At 37.7% G+C, this 26,721-nt stretch overlaps 1 protein-coding gene across 4 annotated transcripts in view; it reads left to right on the top strand.

The window, feature by feature from the left end:
- FBXO15 (F-box protein 15) overlaps positions 1 to 26,721 on the top strand; it is a 71,104-nt gene that overhangs the window by 28,452 nt on the left and 15,931 nt on the right. For all 4 annotated transcript variants that reach the window (XM_072411511.1, XM_072411510.1, XM_072411512.1 and 1 more), the window contains exons 3-9: positions 7,490 to 7,603; positions 9,844 to 9,948; positions 13,385 to 13,630; positions 14,757 to 14,963; positions 16,957 to 17,086; positions 17,872 to 17,954; positions 25,963 to 26,108. In XM_072411511.1, the coding sequence (XP_072267612.1) occupies positions 7,490 to 7,603; positions 9,844 to 9,948; positions 13,385 to 13,630; positions 14,757 to 14,963; positions 16,957 to 17,086; positions 17,872 to 17,954; positions 25,963 to 26,108 (1,031 nt within the window). The remainder of the gene's footprint in view (positions 1 to 7,489; positions 7,604 to 9,843; positions 9,949 to 13,384; positions 13,631 to 14,756; positions 14,964 to 16,956; positions 17,087 to 17,871; positions 17,955 to 25,962; positions 26,109 to 26,721) is intronic.

Raw genomic sequence — 26,721 nt, 5'->3', positions numbered from 1 at the left:
GTAAGCTGAAAAGCAGGACGTGAGCCTGGATTGGCTCTCCAGTGGAGAGCCTGAATTGGCTCTCCAGTGGAGAGCCTGGATTGGCTCTTCACTGGAACACGCCCATTCATTAAAGGAACGTGCCCATTCATTACTAAGAACTAGTAGTGTACAGTTCTTTCTGCCTCTCAGTTCTCACACAATAGTGAGATCTGACAGACATAAGGAACAGTACAATACTGGGCATATAACACGACCCCCAAATGATTGGTTAGAGTGGGGGGGTCGTCTTATACACCCAGTCGCCTTATACACCGGAAAATACGGTATATTAAGTATCTCTTGTTGGGTTAGATTTTAAGGAGAACTTGTCATGTTTAGGCTCATGTAGGTTGTTGAATGAGATTTACATTTGGCTCTCATTTCACACTAAGGGGATATTAGGTCCCGTAGTTTATAAGGCAGTAGCTGTCAAACTTTGTAACTTTCAGAGTCAAGTCTCAAGCTTGGGTAAGTGAATAAAGCAAATTAGGGTACAAGTTTACATTATTCAAAAAGTAATGCTTGCAGTTTAACTTATTTAAAGCTAATTACCAAATTAGCTTACTTGTGACTGTATATCTTTAGGAAATCTGTTGGATGACCCCTGTTTATATATTCGATCAGTCCTACTAAGCATTTTGTTTGTTTCTATCGATTGACATTCAGAACACTTCTTGTGTCTGTCCCCACAGAGAAAACAATCCCTCCTACATCCCATTTTAGTTCTTACATGACTAGTTACTTACCAAGTGTCTGGCAGGGACCATTAGTCACATTAACATTTTCATCATCTGAGTAAGCCTTTAGGCTTTATGGCGTGGTATCAACAAGGTATTGTACACCTATTGCTACTTTTGGCTACAGATTTGCAAACTCAAAAAAATGTTTTAAATATATTGCAGTTATATAACCCGTTTGTCCCTATACATGTTATTTAACTCTATATTTGCCAAGGTACATGCATTGGCTTAAATCGCTCTTAATATTTTTTTTTTTTTCAAATATATTCTTTATTACATTTATCAGGTATACACATATACAACATACAAATATACATAAAGACAGCAAAAAAACAACAATTTTTGAAATATACATTCCAACAAAGGGGTACGGATCGTGAAAGTTAGGAAAGTTGGGGAGTTAGGATGAAACTTAGTAGGCCAACACTGGTATATCTAATTAGTGTAGATACCTAAGAAGTTGAGAGGAATCCCTGAACCAGTCCCAGGCCTAATGCCTAATTTTCTCCAATTCAGTAAGCCATTCCCTTATAGAAGGGATCTCCATTTTTTTCCAATATCTGGGGATAAGAACCCTAGCTGGAGTAAGGAAATGGCGAATCACACCCTTTTTGATATTCTTGATGGAACCCGGGACAATAGATAATAGAACAACCTTTGGGTTGTTGGGCATGTGCGAGCCCGTACACTCATTAGGTAGCTGCATAATTGTATCCCAAAATGGAAATATTTTAGGACATTCCAACCACAGATGTAACATGGACCCTTTAGCAGTAAAACAGCGCCAGCAGGTATCTGGATTCCCGGGAGAAATACGATGGTGATCAATTGGGCATAAATACCATCTGGACACAATTTTGTAATTGGTCTCCTGGGCTTAGCATGTAAGAGTCAATTTATGTGTGAGAGTAAAGGATTTCTCCCATTCTTGGGCAGTTAGGTCACCCCTATGTCAGATTCCCAATATCTAGTAAGTATTGGGGGCCTTAGCCTGAGTTAGAAGAGTGTATAAGATAGATACAACATAGCTAGGGCAATTGGGGGACCTCAAAATCTCCTCAAAAACCTGTTGGGCTTCTAAGTAACATGGATTTATCTGATAACGAAGTTACATAAGAGACAATTTGTCTGTATGCAAACCAGGGAGCCATTCTGCTTGTGGATGGAAAATGGAGGGAGGAGAATGTGAGAACTTGGCCATTACAAAGGACATCTCTTAATAGGCAATCGTCTGAGGATGACCACACCAGGAAACTTGCCTTGCCCATTGCCGGGGGAAAAGCCGGTTTATCAACATAGGAATCATGGGGCCAGGGTTGGAGGACAGTTTACCATTCCTAAGAAGGTTGTCCCAGAGACGTAGCAGGTCGGTAGTAAGGTTTAAGTTGGCGTAAAAGCGAACGGTCTATCCATGGGGAAGACCTGAGATCCACCAGTGAAAGGTATTCTTCAGTAAGGACCCAAATCTTCCCATCCTTATTATGAAACCAGTCAATCAGTCGGGTTAGTACCGATGCTTTAAAATATGCAGGTAAATCCGGTACACTCATTCCTCCTCTGGATTTAGCTGTAGCTTAGGTACAGTAAACTATGCGAGGACGTCTTGCTTTCCACAAGAAAGTCCGGAACAGTCTATGCAGTTTACTAAGGTAGGAAGCAGGTAAAAAGATAGGGACAGTCTGGAACACGTAGAGTAAGCGAGGCAATAGATCCATTTTAAGTGCATTTATTCTCGCAAACCAAGAGGGGTAAGAACATACATTTCTGCAGGTCTGATTGAGTTTTAGAGTATAGAGGGACGTAATTGTATGTAAATAGCTTGGAGGGGTCCGAGGGGATAAGGATCCCTAAATATTTAATTACATCATTGCAAATCCTGAAAGAGGTGTTGCCACGGATAGAAGTCATTTGGTCATTCCTTAGAGATATCAAGGACTTCTGACTTAGAGAAATTAACCTTAAAATTGCTGTAAGTACTGAACCGTTTGAATTTCTTGAGGATATAAGGTATAGAGGTGTGGGGGAAAGTAATGTATAACAAAAGATCATCAGCATACAGGGATAGGTTATGATGAGAGTCACCCAGTTGAATACCTTTGACATCGGGATTATTCCGCAATGCCACAGCCAAGTGCTCCATAACCAGAGCGTACAACAGTGGAGATAGAGGGCAACCCTGTCTGGTACCATTGTGTATTTTTAAAGATGCAGTCCCGAAAGCGTTGGTGTGCGAGATCATACAATTCTAATAGACAAGTACGGGCAGCAGACAATTCTATAAAAACATCCGGTGACATATTCTGTTTATGTAAACGTTCTAGAGTACTAATTTTATTGGATATGGATTGGATGTCTTGTGACCTGATTTTCTTTATACGCGAGCCATGTTGTATCAGCACTCACCTATTTACTGCTTTCATAGCTTCCCATTTCACTGGTGGGGGGGTATTGTCTGAGGAATGGTCCCTTATAAAATTAGTGATGGCGCCCACCACTGCCTTTGCACAGAGGGAGTCTTTGAACAGGGAGTCATTGCATTTCCAGGACCAACCACAGGAATGCACTTGTGGGATGTGTAAAGTTACCGAAACCAACGCATGGTCAGACCAAGGGCATGAATCAATATCAGCTGAGGGTTTCCAATCTAAGGTAGAGTGGCTAAGAAAAGAAGGAAGGAACACGAGGAGAACAAATAAGGGGGGGGGGGGGGACAAGGACATGGGTTGGGACGCTTCAAACAAAAAGTAGTCACCAGACGGGGGAGAGGGCCTGTGGGGTGAGAGTACTAACTAGGAAATAACCAAATAAGGGAAATTATCCCTAAATGCCGTCAAGGACGGAGGACCTATATGGGTGATGTGTCAACCAACAGCGGGACGGGATTCCCTGGGGAATCCTCAAACTCTGAACTGGGGGATAAATCACATATACCATCTATTACATACAAAAAATGTCTATTTAGGACATTAGGCACATTGTGATCAAAAAGATCACAGGGACAACATGAAGCAGTTGTTTTAAAGCATGAGTATATCAAAAACATTCCTAAATAAAGGCATGTTACATAAAAAAAAAAAATAATTGCACAGAATAAAAGCAAGGATATAGAAAAATACTTCGCTCCCATGACCCGACAGCACTGCAAAATTATAGCATAACCTGGTATGAGCACCTTAGATTCCAAAAACAACATTTTTTTTTAATACCCTTTCGGGAAGGTTATTGGAACTGCTGGCCACAACACCGGGGGGGGGGGGGGGGTTGAAGAATAAAACTTTGGCCCCATAGGACGGCTCCGTAGAGGCTCTATCTCCATAAATAAAACACAAAAGCCGTGCAACCCCCCCAAATGGAGGACTGCAGAAAACAGGAAAAAACAATAAAACGCTTATATTACCAGTCCTGGTCACATGGTGTGGGTTCATCGGCATCAGAGAAACCAGCCAAATATTCGGGAAACCAGGAGTGAGCATACCGTGTCCTTGTTCAGGTATCCTAATGAGAAAAAAGGAAAATGGTAGAGTTTTGCGCCGTTAATGGGATTCCAATGTGGTTCATCTATATTGTAGCCAAGATGGCCACCCAGACAAAGGTAGAGAGGGGTGGGAGTCTTTAAGTGATCTTCTCTACAAAAGTGATGAAACCAAAAACAGTAGATGAACTATATAATCTTCCAAAAATGAAGACCGTATCACTAATCATCGAAGGTGTGGACCGCAGGCAAAAGAATCTTGAGTGGATGAAGAAGCGCCAGGAGCTGTCGTCGGAGAGGAAGAAAAATTAGATGGTTGCCTCGCTGGTGAGGAAGGAAACACCTGGTGACCTTTGTATGGAGTAGACATCGTGGAGGGCCATTCTGGGAGCACCATTGGAGGTAAGTGTAGATCCTAAAGGAGTCTGGGTAGATCAGATTGATGGTGAAAAATGTGATTCCTCCCCCCTTTTCGAATATTAAGGTGGAAAGGATAACCCCATCTATAGAGGATGTTTCTCTCTTTCAGGACCTGCAGTAGCGGTTTTAAGGATACAGGACTTTGTATTGAATCCAATACAAAATATTTGAATTTCCTGCTACGACCCCCATCGATGGGCGCATGCACTGACATCATCAGGAATCACAGAGGGACGCGTACGCGAACGGCGGGTATTCTAATTCTTTCCGAACTTCCATACTTCCATGCAAAAAGTGTTACATTTTTTGCATGGAAATGTATTTTATATTGTAGACTATAATTCACCGAATTACTCAATAATTACTTATAATTCACCAAATTACCGCAAAACTCACCGAAATATGTCCAAAATTTTATAAATTTAATAATAAATTTTTTTTTTTATAAAACATAAAAAAAAAAAATCTTTTAAAAAAAAAAAGTGTATAATGTAATGTACCTGTACAGGAGCTTATATAATATATATATTTAATACAAATATATATATATATATATATATATATATATATATATATATATATATTATATAAAGATTTCTTTGTATTGGACTCAATACAGCTTTTTTTGTATTGAGTTCAATGCAAAGTGATTTGAATTTCCGGCCCCGCCTCCCGCCTGCACTGACGCATGCAGCGACCGTCACCGGGAAACCCCGGAGATCGTCACGGCACACGCTGGGAGAAGACAGAAGAGGACAGATGTCTCCGGAGGAACTGCGGGGACTGGGTAAGTATTTTCTTTCAGTTGTAATCCGATTGTCATACAATGTATGACAATCGGATTGCAATATAACACTTGTTTACATTTTTAGCCACCTTGACTTTAGTTCGGAGTAAACGATAGTAGCAAGTTCGCTTACCCCGAACCAAGGTCGGGCTTAATGGCCGGTTGGTTAATAAACAAGATTTCCTCTTTAACTGCATTTTATGTCTAAAGAGTTGATTTTTATTTTCAAGACTGCTTAGTTAATGGGATTTAATATTTGGAGAATCCAAAATGTAGTCTTCATTAATTGACTTATCCTGTTACAGTAATGGATTTTGTTAAACTGATTATTCATTTGCATACATTTTATTTGATTTGTCATACTGAAAGTACAGTTAAGAATATGTGCATGGTTAGTTATGATACAGTCCTCTATATAAGTAAGAAATAAGAGCAATTCAAGTATTAAAACAATGTAGAACTTACACAAAGCTTACACAGTTGTACCTCGGTATATGTCCAACTTAGTATAAGTCCTGTTTGGACACGAAAAATTTTGCTTGGTATACAACCTTTTGTGCTAGAACTTGTATGGGTCAAAATGAGTCATAACACCACACGCTACCCTTATTTACCTCTCCCGAGACAAAGCAACGACTGCCCACTAGCGTCAGTATGCCAGTTGCTACCATTCAGTGAACAACCCGCGCTATAACTCTGTGAATTACATAACATCTCCTCCTCCCTTCTCAGCACCATCCTAGTAGGCACTCCACTCTTCTCAGCAAGATAAAGTGATGTTACATTTTTATTTATTTCATCTAATTGCTTTTGTATTTATGTATTTTAGTATTAAGCACTGCCTAAATTATTTTCTACAGCCCCATCAATGTATAATATGCCAATAACAATAGTTTTTTTTATTTTTTTTTTATTTGGGGACTGGATTATTAATTTTCCTTTTATTTCTTATGGGAAAAATGTGTTTGGTATAAGTCCAAGGATCTGGAACGGATTAAGGACTTATACCAAGGTACCACTGTATTAAAGTAATGATATGGGGTATGTCAAATTAAAGAAATGTAAATAAGACAATTGTTTTGAAAGCTAATCTGTGATGAATCATGTAAAATGCCTAGTTCATTTGTACACTAAGGGTCAACCTAAAAAGGCTGTAAAACTGCATAGTATTCTAGATTAATGCCCTGTGCAAAATCGGGTGATGTAAGAAGACAAGAAAAAGAAGATGGCCACGCCCTGTGCTTCCTCTGCACCAGGACAAAGGAGAATACCAGGACGATGCAGGACCCGATCCAGGAAACCTCCTGAGGGATCGACGGATTTGCGAAGGTAAGGGTAAGTAAGTTTGTTTTTTCAGTTTTTCTCCTTTAAATGCTCTTCTTGCTAAAGCATATTTGATGCCAGACCTCTGGTTTCAATGCCTTCAGACCAAGAGTCTCCAGTGTTGCTCTCTCCTGCCACTTTTCTCCCCCAACAAAATTGAAACAGTCTCTCCCCCATCTGCAGATACTGACTGCCCTAATCTTCACAAACAACATTGGACGTAGATTCAACACTTTGCATTCTGGAGTTGTTGGAAAGAGCAGTACGATTTGACAGCATTATCTCAGGAAATCAGGAAACCTTGCTTTAGGATGGGGGGAGGGGGGTAAAAGGACTGTGCTTTATAACACAATCTACAGTTGCTCGATCTCGGGAAAAAGTTATTATGTTAATGTTTGCATTATTGTTACCTTCCTTGTTGGTTATTCAGATGTTCCAGGATAAGAATCATCGTTCACCTATGGTATAAACAGTTTGTTTTATACATGCGTGTTTTGAAGAAGTGTTTTTATGCCAAGATCTTTTGACCTGTCATCTGTTTACTGGATCTTCAAAGTTTCAATTAAACTTCACAGTGATCTGCAAGGTGTCATTCGGATAAATCATGTCTGTTCCTTCATATAGTAAAAACTGAATACCTGTTGTGGTCTCAAGTTAATAACTAGAAAATGCTGATGGTATAAATAATCTGAGGATGTGGTTTACAACTATTTTTTATTCTTGCAGCAAGAAAGCATTAAAAGGACACTCAACAAGCAAATCTCCCATTAGAAACATTTATAGGAAAGATATAAACAATTCCACAAAATTGTGCATCAGTCAGACTTCATACATAAGCAGGTATGTAGCATTTAGAAGCGGATAAACATGTTTAGTATTTAATGAATACCAATCCCTAATCTAATATATATATATATATATTAGTTATGTCCCTGCCAAAATATTAAAATATGGACTAAATTTGGGAGGGATTCCAGTTTGATTTTAAATCTAATGTCTATATAGTTTATATTTTATTTATTAGCATGTAGTACATATCCCTACTGAATGTACCCATGATACTAATGGGTCAAAACCTTTTCTACTTTTTTGTATATTTTTATAATTGTCTGTGACAAATTTATCACAATATAAGCCTACTTTGCCAAAAAAAAACAGTTTTCTTGTTCCTCTTATTTATATTTACATATCATCACTTCTTAACTTTGTTACCTTAACTTGGCAACTGGGTCCTAAGCTTCTTTTCAGTGGCCTCTGAGTTTCATATTTTGTTGACTGGTAACCTACTTGGTATTTCCTAGGTTGGAGAACATACCAATGAAATATGTGGGAACTCAACCCTCGATTTTGGGGGTGGGGGGAAAGCAGAGATTTGTAATGATTTTTGGAAATATAGAGCTATAAATGTGGTATATAATATGGTATCTATAGAAAATAAACTCAGCTTTTTCTCCCTTCAGATTGTATACATCAAGTATTTTCTGTTTTTACACCAAGTTTTCATTGCTTGGCATGCCATATACATCCACTGTGTCAAATTATCTATTTTGTGCAAAAGAGTACTGCGAATGGGAAAAATCATATTTCAATTTCTGCAATAGTTTTAAGCTGTTTACAAATTAATGCACCACTTGAAATTTGTTCCTGGGTGATCTGCTTTTTAAACCTAAGCTATGACCTGCTTTAATGAGTGTGACTTCAGTTTAATGAGTGTGACTTCAGGTCTAAAAATGTATTACTAAAGCTTTTCTTGCATGTAAATCCCAACTATAGACAAATATTTTTTTTCTTCAGAATAAAGTGGAAGGGTGTTATACCCAGTTTTTTTTTCATTCTGTCTGTCTTTTTGGAGAGATTTTATTCAATTATTTTGAAAGTGACAGCGTCAAAGAACAAGAAACAATAAGTAATTCATTTTTTAGAAGAGCAGGGAAAAGTTAGAAACTCTGTGAGGTTTGCATTTGCATCTTTCTGTTCATGAATACTTGGTGGCCTTATGACAGAATGACTGGAATTTTCTGACAATGATACTAATAATCTACTCTTGTGAGTATTGACATGCTTGGGGGACGTGTGTCATGATTTTTCTATCAAAAGTATCTGGCACCCCCTAACCAGACTGATGTCTGATGCAAATACCCAGTCTATTGGACAGTGTCTACTGCAGTGGTAGCCAATCTTTCCTACCTCACGCACCACCAAGTTCACCAAACTCGGACTGCGCACGCCATGGGGAGCGGTGTGTCACTGAAAGAAACTTCCCCCACAATGATGTCATAATGCCAGAACCCGTCCACTCTCCCATCACAGACTCAGACCTGCATGCTAAAGTTTGGGTGGGAACTGTATCGCAGGCCTGTGCGCTACTGTCCCCCCCCCCCCCAGGATTTTTAGCAATCAGGTCTGAGCTTGCGAGGGGAGAGTGGGGGGTTGTGTCCATATGAGGGACAGAGCCACGGACCACCCTAATTTTCTCTGTTTGCCGACTGCTGGTCTAGTGAGATTTTGCTTAAAGATATAAAGAGCCTGCAGGGCTCAAGTTAGGTGGCCAAACATTCAAGGGGCTGTTTAATTCCAATTAGCCTGAAAGGAACACCTATGAGGAGAAACCTATGTAGTCTTCTTTACTGACAAACATAGGGATATAGCAAAAAAAAAAACAGACATTCATATACTTAACTATACTAAAAATGTCTGGATTAGTATGCATTGTTTAGATGCAAATTGCTTCTCTTAAAATTAGTTCAAACATTGATTTGTGGTGATTTCTATTTATAAATCTATTGGAACATCTGGATTTTATTTATTAATATACATTAATTGATTCTGTTTATGATGCCATTGAGTGTGGTTCCCGTTCTTTTCATGTTTACTAAATATTCCTGACATTATACCCAGTTATAATAAAGAGTAGTGAAGGATCACAAATGTAATAAAATGACAAATTATATATCACCTTCTCTACAGTTTGAGGTTAAGCAATATATCTCTAGGGCTTGTAGCAATAAAACAGAACTGATATAAATAAGCTTGTGCATACTGTAATATCCTAATGTGAAATGTTTCTTTTTGTCCTGCAGCATTCCTTCTGAAATTCTCCTTAAAATCTTATCATATTTAGATCCTGTATCCCTATTGTCTGCTGGATGTGTCAGTAAGCAATTTTTTGAGCTTTCCAATGACAAGTAAGGAAAATTTATGGACATCTTCTGCTTTGTGTGCGTTCAGTATATAATGTATATGCTATCTTTCTTATGGCTTATATATTATATTGTAAAAGTTTATTATATATTGTGAGTAAGTGGTTTTATGAACAGTATTTTCCCCTTGTCTTTAAAGTAACGCGCTAGATAAAATATAGTAGGATTAAGGATTCTAATTTAGTCACCTTTTCTTTAAAGGTTTTAAAAAATGACTAATGGGATATGACTATCCTGATAGGGACAAAGGGTTACTGTAACATGTGGTATCCAAGAAAACATCTTCCAACAAACTGAAGCCAGGTTAGAGTTCTATAGGTGTATTTTGGCTTGGTCTGGTCACATCAATGGCCCACTTCACCCCCTTTTTTATTCAGCAGTGGGGCAAGATACATAATGCTCGGGAGAGCAGTACCACACAATGACCTGCCACTGCTGTATTATGAATTTTCTTGTTTGTCTAGAAAGGGGAGTGGAGCCTAGCCCAAGCAAAACTTAAGTTTTAACAGTATTTATTTGGAAGTAAGTACATTTTAAAGGACCTAATGAAAATAATTGAGCACTACTGAGAACATAAACAAATGTCTGTGTGTTTTTGCAAGTTGGAAAGAGGGAATAGGGAAGATAATTACAAGGGTATAACACAAGAATTAGGTAGAAGAGTAAGATGAATGAGTCAAAAAAATGTAGATATTTGTAAAAGCTTTACTATGTAAGTTTATTTTTTTTTATATTGACAAGAATCGAAGTACATATATTTAGATAGGTCTAAGAAGTCAATAAAAGAACAGGTTGCTATTTATGTTTTCTTGTATTTTTTACATAGAAATAAAAAAGAGAGTACTATGGAAAATACAATAACCTATAGCAACTATCAATTCTGTTTCTTTGAATAAACAGACCATAGATTAAACATGACTGGTTGCTCTAAGTTACTATATGATATGTCTACCAGCATTGCTCTTTGCAGTGTGTTATTGAACATGCCTAAATCTTCTTTCTGGTCTAACAGGGTTCCTAATATTAGCCAACTTTTAATACCTGTGATGTCTTTGTTTCTTTCTTAATGCCTCAATTTTGCTGGGCTTAGAGTGGAGGATCTAGTGAATCACTGCACAATTCAACTGTCTGTGCCCTTCAAAATATCCCATAACTTTTGGGAATGTAGTTACATTTTTGGATTTGTGTTTTATAAAAGTAAAGCTGTCACAAGCCTCTAATTTGCATAATTGTAGTAAATTGTTTCTCTGTAGAAAAAAAAAATAACATTTACTGCACCTCCATATATTGCTGATTTTTGTTAACAAGAAGTGGTGAACTAGTGAAGGTTCATTTGAAAGCTATGGGTGTGATGGGCAGAGCAGGGCCATCTATATGACCAGCCTAAATAACCACAAAAGGTGGCACGGACATAAGCATGCTAGAAAAGTTGACTATGGGGGCTTTTAAAATTGAAGTACAAAGAGCAGTACGAGGGGGTGCTGAGAAGTTCCTGGCTTTGCCCCATTTCAGATGAAATAGAAAAATGAATGTGGGGGGCATATGACAGGCTAATATCTTCGTTTGTAACTGCAAATATCAGGTCTTTGTGATTCTTAAAACTGTTTTTTTGTTTAGTGAGAAGCTGTGATGGCAGAGGCACAAGCAAGTTTCAGGTCGTTGGAGTTACGGGCTGTCATGAAGTTTTTGTTTCTCCAGGGAAAGTCAGCAAAGGACATTCACACTTCATGTCACAAACACTGGGGGAGAAGTGTCTTTCCTATAGCACTGTCAAAACCTGGATATCTCGTTTCAAGACTGGGCATTTCACCGTTGAAGATGAGACCCGCAGTGACCGCCCCCCAACCTCAACTGACCCCACGGCCTGAGATGCTGTCCATGTGCTGATTAATGAGGTTTGCTGAATATCAACAAAAAAAGATAGCCCAGATACTTGACATCTCACGGGAGCATGTTGGGTTTGTTATCACCACTATCCTAGACATGCGCAAGCTTTCAGCGAAGTGCTGAAATGTTTGAACAGCGATCAGAGGAAGGAAGAAATTGAAGCATCCAAAGCTGTTTTGGCCCATTTTGAAGCTGCACAGGACTTTTTGGCTAGGTTAGTGACTGAGGATGAAACCTGGCTCCACATCTATGATCCTGAAACCAAGGAACAGTCAAAGGAATGGCGCCACAGCGGGTCCCTGCAGCCTAAGAAGTTCCGAAACCAAAAATCGGCCAAAAAAGTAATGATGTTTTCTGGGACAAAGACGGTATTCTGTTGGTGGACTACCTACCTCAGGGCTGTAGTATCACCGAACAGTATTATGCTAACCTGGACCAGTTTAGGCAGGCAATTAAGACAAAACGTTGTGGAAAGTTGACCTAAGGGATCCTTTTTTTTGCAGGACAATGCACCTACGCACACGTCCAACGTTGTGGCTGCCAAATTGAACACCCTGGGCTTCCAATCGGTCCACCATCCCCCCTACTCACCTGACCTGGCCACTTTAGACTATTATCTGTTCCCGAATTTGAAGAAACACATGAAGGGGCAACGTTTTGAGGACATTTCTGTCATCAATGATGCTGCTGAGAGCTAGTTTGTGGTGGTGTACCAAGTGCATCAGTCTCAGAGGGGAATATGTTGAATAAATGTGTTATTTCATAACTAGAACTTCTTTCTGGGCAAAGCCAGGAACTTCTCAGCACCCCCCCGTGCAATGGGTTGTGTAGAATAGAAATAGTCTAATTGGAATAAAAGACTTTTGGGGATTTATGAAGAATCTGCTTTACTAACTAACTTGTTGATGGAAAGCATTGCTTTAGTTTTTTTTGGAAATACGTGTTGTACCTGGAGTTCATTATTATATGTCTCATAATTTATCTGACAGAAGGGCAGTGGGACCACTCAAAGTGACTTGTTTGTTTTGGTTGCCTAAAATAAATATTTTATTCAGTGTACAGGTATTCCCCAGGTTAAAGACATCCGACATATAGACAACTCCTAGATACAAACAGGGCTTCCCTGCTTGCTCTGTCCAAGACGGAGCCTTAATGGGGGGAGGGAGCAGTTTGCATGACTTGCAGAAGAAATCTTTTGCTAAACACAGGTGAGGGTGATCTTTGGGGGGGGGGGGGGAGCTCTTTCTGCAGCCTTTTGTAACTCTTTAATGACCAACAGACAAACATCTGTCCTGATTGCATTTATTAAAATAATGTACCTGTTCCTGTTCCGACTTACTTGTTGAAATTCAACTTAAGAACAAACCTACAGTCTATATCTCGTATGTAGCCTGGGGACTACCTGTACATAAAGAACACAGCCAGCTGATAATTTAATTTAATGGTTCAATAAAATTTTGTTACTTAATACATCTTTGTTCAGTTGCATAAAATATAAAATCCATAATAACCAATGTAGTTTTTTTCTTTTCAGTGTTTTGTGGTATAAAATTTACAATCTACATATGAAGAAAAATCTTTGTTGGAAATCTGATTCTACACATTTGGTTGTGAAAGGATTAGATGAAACTACTATTACAGACAAAGAACCTGGCTATTGGAAGAACAACTATATCCATGAATTAATAACTGGAAGAATAAAAAGAATTAATACAATTCTAAAATCTGCTAAAAAATATAATGCATTGGGTGTTCCAGCTAACATGGAAAGAACAGTGAAGTAAGTGTAATACATTTCATAGTAAACTCTAAAGTTTGTATACAAGGATCAAGATACATTTTGCAGGTACACTATGTGATGTATAAACTAAAGTTTGAACTGACCTGAAAATATAAATGGTGGTGCCTACTTATACCTAAATAAACTGAAACACTACATTAACCTAAATATAAATCTAGGACATAAAACATTCAAAATGGTATTCAATAAAAATAATAATACAATTAAAATGAATAAATATATCAATGCTGTCCCTGATGCAAGTTTGAACATAGCCTTAGATGTTTGGGAAAAGTCAATCGTTTATTCTACCCCTGTAGCCTTCGCAACTAATAAAGTAGATATAAAATTGTATGCATGTGTGATATAAGAAAATGAGACCACAATAAATTTCAAAACTTTTCCCACCTTTATTGTGACCTGTAGCTTGTACAATTCAAAAAAACAAACAAATCCGTTAGGGAAAAAAAAAAACATTAAAAATGTACAATAAATTGATTGCATAGGTATGTACATCAATAAACTAATACTTGACTGAAGCGGCTTTTGATTTAATTACAGCATTTTCATATTCTTGGGTAGGAGTCTATCAGCATGGCTCATTTTGGCTTGGAAATATTTGCCCAGTCTTCCTTAGAAAAGCGCACCAAATCTGTAAGATTGCGAGGGCATATTTTGTGCACAGCCCTGTTTAGGTCACCCCACAGATTTTCCAGTGGATTTAGGTCTGGGATCTGGCTGAAGCCATTATTTTGTTAATTTGGATGTATGCTTGGAGTCACTGTCCCTTAAGCCAAGTTATAAATGTTACAACTATTTATATTGTAATTTTTTCTATGGTATGCATTTGCAGTAACATTTACCAAACTCTGTGCGATGTATATAGTTCTTGGGGCATTCTGAATAGCGTTGTTGTGTGGAACATCTCCAGGTAACCATAATGCATAAAGAAGTGTAATTTGATCTTGTTTCACAATTTTAAAAAATTACAACAGCTTCAGATTAAAAAAGTCATTTTAAAATGACTTGTATTATGTACCAATATAATATGTTAAACCAATTGTTAAACTAATGTGCCTTTTCATTTTAGTGATTGCTTTTTGACTTTTTTGTCATCTATTGGCAGAATGTCTGGACTGACTTGGGCTCTTACTTTCAAAGATGATAATGGGAAAGAAACAGTAATTGAGCAATCCGATATTACTTTCAGAGATACCTCTCTTACCGTATATTGGAATAGTTATACTTGGCCTGTATTTCAAACCCTGACCACACTTCAACTTCATGGAATTACAAGAATTGAGACTGATTGTTTGCGTCCCTGTAAAAATGGGTACATATTATTATTATTATTATTTTCATTATGGAGTGGGGAAGTGTTTAGGAAATGACGTGTACACAGCATTGTTTTGGAACGCACCCCAAATCATCAAAATGTCATTGATTTTCATTGAGCAGTGTACATGGCACTTAAGAGGCTTCCTTGAGCTTGTTTTTTGTTTTGTTGGATTCAGCATGCTTGCCATTTAAATGCAAAATTTATTAAGAATCTTGTTTTGAACAGAACAATAATAATGAATAGCATAGTCTATGGCCATTCCATCATGACAGTTTTTCAGACTAGTGAGGTAATTCTAGAAGCTATACAGATAAGTGGTAAGAAGTGCCCTCCTGCTCTTAGGTAATACATTTTACCCGATCTTGTATTATAATGAAAGAACCAATATTACTCCTAAAGTTGAAATTTTATTTCAAATCATAAATATTATGTATTCCTTTTAAATAAGTAAAAAAAAATCAAAACTTAACTTTCCCTTTTCGGATAATAATTCAAAGAAAGTCAGAGAATTTTCTTGTTTACCATTTGTAAGACCCCCAACAAAGGGCCTGATTTTTTTTTTAAAGCCCTCCAAAACCGCAGAAGATAGAATATCATGGGAAAACCTGGATAATCTAGCAAACCATTGATTTCTTAAAATTATTTAATATTTGGCAAATGTTTTCAATCCTGGACCAAATCTATTCCAGGTTTGCTGGATCACCCACACATGATAATATATCTTCTCCAGTCTTGGAGAACTTTGATAAATCGGGCCGAAAGTGAGAAATTTAAAGTTAATGAAAATCTTTTGGTGAATGGTATACACTTTTTATCACTAGGTGTGACCATGATTTAAGGATTATTTTAATTTTTCCACCTAATTAGTTTGCCAAGCTCCTGACTGAGGAAAAGTCTTGTTTTTTCAGTATTACTGTATTTGCTATGTAAATAGGGAAGCCATAACTGTTAAAGGCCAATAGAACTATTAGGATTTTGTACTAGAATTCAGCCCGGTTGCACTTGCATAATACCCAAAAGGCAACCTAGCAACTTTAACAGCTGGCAACCAATAAATATGTAGGTTTAAATATGCTTTAAAAAATAGGTTACCCACCTGGTATTTGTCACTTAGTGTTTGTTTACTCAGTGTACCAATCAAATGTTAAAACTACATTTTATGTACAGAATGTGGTTTTACATGTGATTTATAGAAAAAAAATATTTTTTTTGAATATTTGTGTGGTTGCACACAATGAAATGCATAATTCTTTTTTAATACAAGCATATTATTTATTCTGCTGCTAGCTACCAATGCGGACACATTTTGTGGGGGTGTGTGCTGGAACAGTACAAATATCACCAGCATACTTCCTTTGTAATAAAATTGTGTAAACTCTGTAAAAGTATCAACAATGGCCCTAAATAGTACCAGAAATCATGCATTGTTAGTGACCACATGGAGGACTAATCCACATTCCTCTCCTTAACAGCTGACACTCGCCTCCTCCTTTTTTCAAAGCTACTGGTTAAGTTAAGGGACAGTGCTTTCTAATGGTACCAAAGGTCGAAAAAAATTAATATAAAATAAATAAATATATAAAATATATTTATAAATTAAATATAAAATAATAAATAAAAGTATTTTAAGAAGCCCCACTGCAAAAGTATTTTTTATTAACTGGAGTTCAGCTTTAACTCCCATAGCATTTATCACAGCAATAAAGTACCCAAAGCCATGCAAACATCACTAGTACTTAAGAGCCCTAAGCATATGATTTTGAGCATGAGCATGTCCATACATTACAGGGAAGATGAGCTATTATGCAAATTTGCGAAGACCAAACAGTCTTCCTTTTAGTCTAGCTTGCGTAAAAGCTCTAACTTGCTGTGGCAGCAGAAAAGAAAGGATAAATGTATCGTAGCGGAAAATGTGCACTGTTCTTCATTCCCAACTCTTTTATCAGAAATGTTAAAATATCACACTTTTTATTATAACACCAACTAGGCTTCGAAGGCTTTCACTCATTGCTGAGTACAGTTTAAAGGATTTCAAAAGATCCATCAGACCCGTTGGGCAAGACGTGCATGTAAAACTATTTTATCTTGATCCTGGGCTAATGCTTGGCTTATGGAAGGTAATATCAAATATTTTTTTTATGTTTATATTCATGGTAAGAGTTGTATTAGACTGTTATAGCCAACAAAGCAAGGCCACTCTTGGAGTTAAAAATAAGATAATAGTAAGGACGGCAAGCATATAAATCTACTGTCATAAGTTTGTATGCAGCTTGGAGTAATCCTCAGCAGGTCTGAGATATACACTCCACCCAGGGAGCAGCCCTCCACTTTATTCACACTGAGAAGCCAGCTCAGGTGCTAACACCATAAATCTGCACATTCTTAAACTCGCAGGCTACCTCACCAGTCCCCCATGTGACCGTGAGCTCCTGGGACAGATACTCCAGGCTGAGTATCTGTTGTGATCAGGCAGATGGATGAGTTTGAGTTTGAATTGACTTTTACCTGTGGCTCAACCACCAAAAGTGCTACCTAGCTAATTGTTGGGTTGTTCTATACTCTCCCTACACTAGTAGTAGTTGATTGGTGTGCTATCTTTTGCTGACTGCACCTATACTTTCTGGATCTCACCATTTTTATTGTTGTATAATGTTGTATAACTGTCTTCTTCATGAATCCACACTCATATTTACCTCTGCTTTATAAATCTATTGTTTTAAATTAAAATGTACTGTAATGTTTTACCAGGTGGTTCAAAAAATGAATACCTTTTTAGAAAGCAAATATGAGTGCACTACCTATGAAATGTTTGTTTGAATAAATATGAGACTTTCCTGCAGGACAACTTGCTTTCCTTACTAGCAGAATATATTATGGAATAAAACATTCTTGTTACTTTTAGAAGACTCCTGATATAGCCTTTGTGATGGTGACTCTACATTATCATCAGCTGCTTGAGAAAAGTTTTTGGGGAACAGCAAAAAGGTAAATTTTGTCCTTCTGACACATTTTAATGTTCACCTGGTAATCCAGGTTGCATAATAATGTATAGTTTGGTAGGGGGCATATCATTTTTTATCATAATCTGTATTTGTATTGTTATGAGGAAGAGCATTACATTTTACATTCCTAACAAGTGCAGCTCTTTTAGTATTGTTTTGTAAGTAATGGGAAAGAATATATTTTAAGTTACTGATTTTAGAGTTTGTCATTTTGTAACAGCTATAAGGCATTATATTAGACAGCAGCATTAATTTAAGGAGAATAGTCACTATAATTAGAAACAAATCACACACAGGCAACCATTTAGAACAAGATAATGAGTTTGATCAGTCTATGGTGGACAGCAATGAAAAGTCATGATACATTCACAGTGGTGAGAAAAACTCTCACCGGTGACCCAGTAGAGTTTGTCTTCACTTCTGCCTCCCCACCTCCCACCTCCAGTGGGTTGAATTGCTGCTGACAGGCAAGCTTGCAAAGAAAGCATAAAGGGATTATCTGCAACATACTATGCAATTTCTTAAAGGGGCAAGTACAGGACAACTTTCTTTAGATGCCCTTTTTTAGACTTTCATGAGCTTCTGTTAACAATATACTTAGTTTTAACTCATCTGGGAATATGTCTGACCACTGCTTCTTTGCAAAGAGCAATTGACGTTCTCTGCAGCTTGCTGGAAAATAAAATTTGCAAAATTTATGCACTAAGTTTCCAAAAAGCTTGTGGGAAAAGCTTGTGGCAGTATCATGCATTGGGCAGGCCTTTATTTAGCTGGAACTGGGGCTTTTGCTAAGGTGGAGGGAATTAACAGTTCCAAATATTAGTCTTTTGGAAAGAAAGAAAGCTGAAGATGAAGAGAACATTACCCTTTTAGCATGAAAAAAAACCCAGTCATCCATCCAAATCAACAAAAGAATTGCTTCAGTAGAAGAAAATTGCAGTTTTTAAATGGCCCAGCCATTTAATTCAAGACCTAAATCCAATAGAAGATCTGTGGGTCGACCTGAAAAGGCTGTGCACAAAGAGATGCCCTCACACTCCTACAGATGTGGAGTCCTTTTGCAAGGAACAATGGGCAAATTTATCATATTGCCATGTCTCCTACCTGTGGTACATAGAGTGAATGAAAAGGTGCTTCAACAAAGTATTATTTTAAGGGCGTACACACTTATGCAACCAGTCTTTTAGGTTATAGTCACTTTAAGGTGGTAAAAGTTTTGAAATTATTTATTGTCTCATTTTATATATCACATAAACCTGGCATTTTAACAGGGGTGCGTACACATTTTAAAGTCACTGTAGATTGTAGTTTAAAGTCATTGTAGTCACTATTTAATGTACAGTGCTGCGTAATATGTTGGATCTAAATAAATCCTGTTTATTATTAATAATATAAATGCTTGTTCCATCATCCTCAATAAATTGTTATACTTGGCAAATGCAAATTTATGTTGACAAAAAAATCTGTAATTGTCAAATTTTTTCGATCTTTTAATAGGAATGTTGGTGCTTCAAGACAATGTACAGTTAGGTCCATAAACATTTGGACAGACAACTTTTTTCTAAAGTTGGTTCTGTACAATACCACAATTAATTTTAAATGAAACAACTCAGATGCAGTTGAACTGCAGACTTTCAGCTTTAATTCAGTGGGTTGAACAAAAAGATTGCATAAAAATCCCTATTTAATGTACAGCGCTGCGTAATATGTTGGCGCTATATAAATCCTGTTTAATAATAATAATAATAATAATAATAATAATAATAATCTGCGTCTTCCACCTCTAACAAACCCTATGTTATAACATGCTCATTGAGGAGTCTATCAATTTCAACGGAGGCTGATCTGCATGAATCCACTGTAGCATTATAGCCCTACGGGCGGCTAATAGGCATAAGGGTATCCATTTTTTTCCCCCCCTAATTAGGTTACATACCTGCATATCCCAGTTCCCAAACACACATAGAAGAGGTTCCATTACCAACTGTAATTTTGTTACCTTCTAAATGTAGGAGAGAACCTCAGTCCACAATATTTGGATTTTGGTACATTCCCATAGGTTATGTTTGAGCGTTACTTTTTCACAATCACATCTCAGGCAATTGGTTTGCCTGGTCGGGGTAGTGGACTGCACCTCATTAGGCGGGCGGAATACCTTATAGGCACTGTGGATAATCTTGAATTGCGTCCCCCTCCATAGTTCATTGGGAGGGGCCTGTCTTACTACAAGGTATCTCTTCACCATTTTATCATATAGGTCTGGGATAGCAAAGTCTTTTTTCCAATCCTGGGACAGTCCAGCTCGAAAGAGGTTAAGAGTAGAGCATTTGCAATCTCGGATATATGGATGATATGGATGGAGGCGTTACAGATAGCAAATTGTCAAATCTATCATGATCCCCCACTTTAGCCAGGCTAGATAGTATCGCATTACAAAATTTCACAAATTGTAGGTAATAAAGTGGATGTGCAGCCTGTGGGGGTAGAGCATAGTGCCGTTCCAAAGCCCGATGAGAAAAAATCACCTACGGTCCATAGACCTATTGCCGCCCAGACCCTGTAGCACCTATGGTCCAAGCCTTGGCGGAACTTTGGGTTGCCTTGGATCGGTAAGTATTTAGACAGAACATGGTAACTCCAGTTTACGTCTGAGTTCCCTCCAAGTAAGTATTGTATCTCTATCCAGTATGTTGTGTTTCAGTTCTTGTGGAAGTTGTGATATTTTATGTAAAAGTGCTATTAAGTGCCAAGGATGAACTAGTGCTTTTTCCAGTTGCGTGTTGGAATAATATGAAGTATCTTTGATCCAATCCATGACATGGCGAATATTGCAGGCTAAGTTATAAAGCCTGATGTTTGGGAAGTTAACACCCCCTTCCAACAGTGGTAGATGCAATTTAGTTATGTTTATCCGGGGGCGCTTTCCCAGCCTTAAAAATCGTGAAAAGGACTTATTTAAAGCTTTTATATCAGCATGTTTTAATAAAATTGGCATGGTTTGTAGTGGATATATTAAACATGGAAAAGATACCCTTTTAACAAGATAGCATCGCCCCAAGAATGACCATAGCAAGTTCTCCCATATTCTTAGTTCTCTTTGTATTTTTTGGAATATTGGCGGGTAGTTTAGTTTGTAAAGAGACGTAGGTGATTTGCCTATGTGTATGCCCAGATAAGTAATATTGTCTTTCATCCTGTGAAGGGGTGCTGTGGATTCTATGTGTCGTAACAGTGGTTCAATTGCCAGGTTGAACAAAAGTGGCGAGAGAGGGCAGTCTTGCCTTGTGCCCCGACCCAGTGGTATGGTCTGGGATAGGAAGCCCGGGTTGTTTATCCGAGCCTGAGGGTCAGAGGACATGGCTGCTAATAAATTATAGTATGGTCCTCATATGCCTATTTTTTTTAGCACCTTGAATAACCACGGAATGTGTACGTTATTAAACGCTTTTTCAGCGTCAATACTGAGTATAGCTAGGTCTAGTTCAGGGTGACATTTGGCATATTCTAAAACTGTAAGCACTCTACGTATATTAGTAATTGCTGATCTCCCCTTGACAAATCCTACTTGCATAGGGGATATAATACTCGATAGGTAATGTGCCAGTCTGTCAGCCAACATTTTGGAGAGCAGTTTGGCATCCAAGTTTATTAGTGAGATTGGTCGATGGGATGCTGGCTGTTGGGGATCCTTGCCAGGTTTTGGTGGAACATTGATATACGCCCCCTTTTCCGAGGGGAGGTATGTCCTTGCATGTCACATTGTCATTTCCCAAATCCTCTATAGTTGTTTCCTTAAGTATTTTATAGTATTCGGCTGTCGGCGCATCTGTGCCGGGGGCCTTAACAAGAGATGGCTCCTTGTAGTTCCTTTTCTCTAATATCAGCGTTGAGGGACTCTAACTTCTCAGCTGTTAGGGTGGTTATGCACTCTTTCAAAACAGGCAGTATCTGCACTAGGTTGTAACTCTTGGCCCTTGTAAAGATTCCTGTAGAACATTTCCAGGAATATTGATACCTTTAGGATCCTTCTCAAGGTTCCCCAAACTATCATATAGAGTTGGAATATAAATTTGATTACAAAAGGGGCGGGTGAGCTTCGCTAGTAAATTCCTTGTCTTATTACCGAATTTATGGAGTCGCAGGTCCATATATTGCTTTTTGCACAGTTCTTGTTTTTCAGCCCAGGCATCAAATGCAGCTTTGGCTGTCAGCCTAGATTGCTTGTGGGTTGGAGAGGGGTCGGCTGAAAAAGCATCATGTGCATGACGCACAGCTTACAAAGCTTCTATATAGGCCACCCTGGTTTTCTTTTTTCTAGAGGCCACGTATGAGATAATCCTACTCCTCGTGTATGACTTTCCCGCTTCCCAGAACAAAATAGGACTATCTTTATGTACCGAGTTGGTGACCGTGTAAGTATACCACGCTGAAATTTCCACAACCAGGAATCTCCCTTGGGTTGTACCCCCTTTAAGGACATCGCAATAGGGGCATGGTCAGATTTTTCTACCAATGTTAAAAGGGATTCTGAGCAGAACAAGTAATCAATTCTGGATTGGGAAGCGGAAAGCATGGGAGTAAAACGTGTATTGCTTTTCAATAGGCAAGCAGTATCTCCAGTAATCATGTAATGGGGTAAATGGTTGGAAAGGATGTGTGCCTCCACCAGGGGCTTGCCCTGTAGTCCTATCCTCATTTATATGCATAACAGTGTTGAAGTCCCCCCCCCCCCAACGACTTTATGGGCTATGGGTTCTCGAAGGAGCCAGTTGGCAACTTCTTGAAACTACCAGATTAGTAGGGGAATGTTATATATTGATATCTCTTTACCTGGAAATTTTAAACTAATTTGTACAATTTTTCCTGCTGTGTCAATTTCAGTGTGAATCACCTCACAATGCAAGTGTCTATGTAATACAATCAGTACTCCTGCTTTCTTTCCCACTGCTGGAGAGCCTATCACCCTGCCAACCCACAGCTTTCTCATCCTATTAAAATCTGTCAGTTAGATGTGTTTCTTGTAATAATGCTATGTCTGCCCCCAGACGTTTTAAATGTCTCAGGACAGACATCCTTTTATTGGGGGACCTAAGTCCCTTGACATTCCAAGAGGTAAACCGATCCATCGCATTAGTAAATAGATGAACAACCTGAACCTGATATCAACCAATCGCATGGAGATTAGAAACAGCTCACCCATATCGTCCAAGTCGGTGAGAGGGAGTAGCAAGGGTCTGGCATGGATAGTGTCCCCAAGAAGTTGCCAGGTATATCTTCCAGGTGTGACTTGAAATGTCATTCGATAATACTGCACAGAGGCGACATGTTATCGAGTTTCCGGAGCAGAAAAAAACGGATGCAGGAGAACTTAGGTGCCCCTTCTGAAGTGGCGGTGACTAGGGGCGATCTGACTGTGTAACTTCAAAGCCATTCCATCTTTATTGTTTTTTTACTTAAATGTAGCATTGATAAGCACTGATTTTCCACTCTTTTACACTACAGGCTCTTTGCATATAGAAAATAAAAAAATATTTTATGGGTTTTATGCAGGGCTGTGGAGTCGGTAGATAAATCCTTCGGCTCAGACTCCTCATTTTTTGGTACCTCTGACTCCTCTGTATTTACAGGGTTTTTCATTTTATCGTCACTTTTTTGCATTGAAACTTCGCAAAAAAATTTAAACCCCCTTATTATTCATAAATCAATAAATTTATTATAAAATTAAATATAACACAATATTTTTACCATTAAAGTTTTTGTTATGAAACATTAATACAAATATATAAATTATGTTTTTATGTTTTTATGTTTTTTACTTTATATAATTTTAAAATATTAAATATATTTATTTCAGGGATTTATACTAAGTTTTAAGATAACAATATTCATCTTTTTATCTTCAAAGTTATTAGCTTTATATTTAGTATTGCACTTACCCTTATTGCTGTAGACTTAAGTAATGCAGAACGTCAAAGAGTGGTAGACCGTTATCTGAATGAAAGTGATGCATCCCAGATAGCAATGGTTTTGGGTTGTAATCGTACAACCATAACCAAAATTATTAAGACCTTTGAATCTTCCGGTAGAGTGGAAAAATTATCAAGAGGAGGTCTGAGAAATTCAAAGTTGGATGAAGCCCATAAGGAGAAGTTACGCAAGGTAATGTCCATAGATTGCAGAATAAGCCTCAGGGAAATGAAGGATCAATTATTTGCCAAATTTGGAATTAATGTATCTATTTCAACAATAGATAGATGCATTGATAATTCCAATAGTCATTAAACAGAACGTCTTTATTTCCTGTAAGGCGCAATGATTCCCACTTTCTTCAAGACAAGCTTAACTTTGCTAACAAAATCCTTGATCTCATTGCTAAGAAAGATGGAAAAAGCATCTACTTTCCTGATGAAGTAGGTTTTAAAATCTCAATGAGAACCAAAAGGGGAAGATCCCCTATTGGGCAACGAGCGATGCATGTTGTGGCTGGAGTGTGTTCCAGAAATTATTCAATTTGTTCTGTGAGGAATAAAAATGGGACCCTCCACTTTAGGGCATAAGCATGAGTATTTAATCAAGAAGCATTCCTCAGTTTTATTGATGAGGTTTTGAATGTTTTTAGCGAAAAGAGTGTTCAGCATGTCATCCTAATTATGGATAATCTCAGTGATCAGAAGGGGACAATCAATGGCATAGAGTGATCAGAAGGGGAATATGAACGGCACATGAGTGATCAGAAGGGGAATATGAATGGCACATGAGTGATCAGAAGGGGAATATGAATGGCACATGAGTGATAATGGCACATGAGTGATCAGAAGGGGAATATGAATGGCACATGAGTGATGATTTTCAACAATAAATGTGTACTGTAGTCTTCATGGAAAAATAAGACATCCCCCTGAAAATAAGACCTAGGGCATATTTTGTCATTTCAAAAAATATAAGACAGTGCCTTATAATCGGGGAAACAGGGTATGGACATAATTTGTCCTATACAGAAAAATATACAGACAATATGCACTATATACAAACATTCATACATTCCTGCACCATACACACAAACATACACATAGCCCTGCAGTTTTATCCAGGAACATGCACATAGCCTTCGATCATAGTACACACAAGCAGTCATACAGTTTTAAAATAAACATGAACACTTACAGTTGAATCCAAAAAGCTGTTCCTCCAACTTCTAAACTCTTTTAGCAGACAGAGGAAGGTAAGCACATACTGCTGCCTTTGTTTGCTGATCTTCTGCTGAAGACAGGGCAGTGGGAGGCTCCAGGGCCAGGGGGACCACCTAACTAACTCCTTAGTATTAGGCTGTGTGCAAAATGATGTTAAAGTTCAGCCCTGGATGGGAGCATATATGGAGAGTGCAGACAGGACACCTGACCACACATCAGGCCATAGCACTCATCTACACCTATATCATTACACTTGTTTACACTCAAATGAACTTGTTAAAACACAATATATCTGAAAAAAAATAAAAACACTTTTTGTAATTTACATAATCCAGATTACAATAAATGTCAACAATGTGAATGTCAGGTTGTATAATAGCTCAGCTGAACTTCACACTAGTAGAAATACAACTATGCACTGGGCTTTATTGCTTTATTCTTACATCAGAGAAGTACTTAATTATGACTATTGTTTGTGAAATAGGACATTTGAACTTGCTGTATATTTTTTTTTATTATAATTTAAATTTATCAGGAGTCGGAGTTGGCACATTTTTATTGACTCCGACTGCAGGTTCCAAAATTGTCTCCGACTCCACAGCCCTGGTTTTATGGTCAAATATGTGCATTTTAATGTGCTAAAAGTGCTGTCAGCTCTTAATTTTTATGATAAATGTCATACAGGTTTTGTTGTTAGCTTAGTGCCACAAAATTTTAACAGAAAAGGAAAACTCTGATTTATGTTATATCAATAATTCTTTCCTTCTTTTACACTTTTTTTTTTCCTTACATTCCTTACAGTCCTTACATTTTCCCCCTACATGTTCCAGTCTTGGATGATATTGATTCAGAATATGGTCTTCATGGGTACCAACTCCATATTGATCTGTATAGTGGATCGAAAACTTACTTCAGTAGGACCTTTCGCGGTTTGTTTTGTAAAAAAGGTAAGATATATTTCAACAGTCCACAAGTGAAAATTGTACTAAGAATTATTTTTCCTGAATACTTCTGGTTGTATGTACTGATATACACGTATTGATTATGATATTGGGATATTTTATATGCCTTTATGATGTGCTCATGAATATAATCCCTTTAATGTTTTTTTTTATGTAGTAAATTGAAAGCTGCAGTGACTGATAAAAAAAATATTAGGAGTGATAAGATGAATATTCGAGAAATTGCTAACCTGCACTTAGTCCTCTCTTTACAGTTCTTTGTCTGGATTTGTCTGCAGATTAAATGCTTTTTTTTTTTCCTCAATGGCATAGAACTCCTGGTTGGCATTGTGGCCACATATATTACTGTGTAATATCCAGAGTTTAGCTGTTTTACCCAGGTTGCTAGTCAGCCTTATACAGTGAAAGAAAATATTGATTAAAAGTATATCTATACTTTCTTTTTTTTTAGCTTTAGTTTTAAGTTTCACTCCTGTCATTTTGTGGGAAACATCTGCAACACAAAAAAAGGCAAAAAAACGCTCATACAAGTTAGTCACGGCAATCAAGACAGAAAGGGGAGGTGCTTCACTTTACCCTTTCTTTAAAAAAAAAAAAG

This window comes from Pyxicephalus adspersus, chromosome 5 (genome assembly GCF_032062135.1).
Source record: "Pyxicephalus adspersus chromosome 5, UCB_Pads_2.0, whole genome shotgun sequence".
Classification (NCBI taxonomy): Eukaryota; Metazoa; Chordata; class Amphibia; order Anura; family Pyxicephalidae; genus Pyxicephalus; species Pyxicephalus adspersus.
The sequence above is the reverse complement of the archived record's forward strand: the minus strand, read 5'-3'. Positions and strand labels throughout refer to the sequence as shown.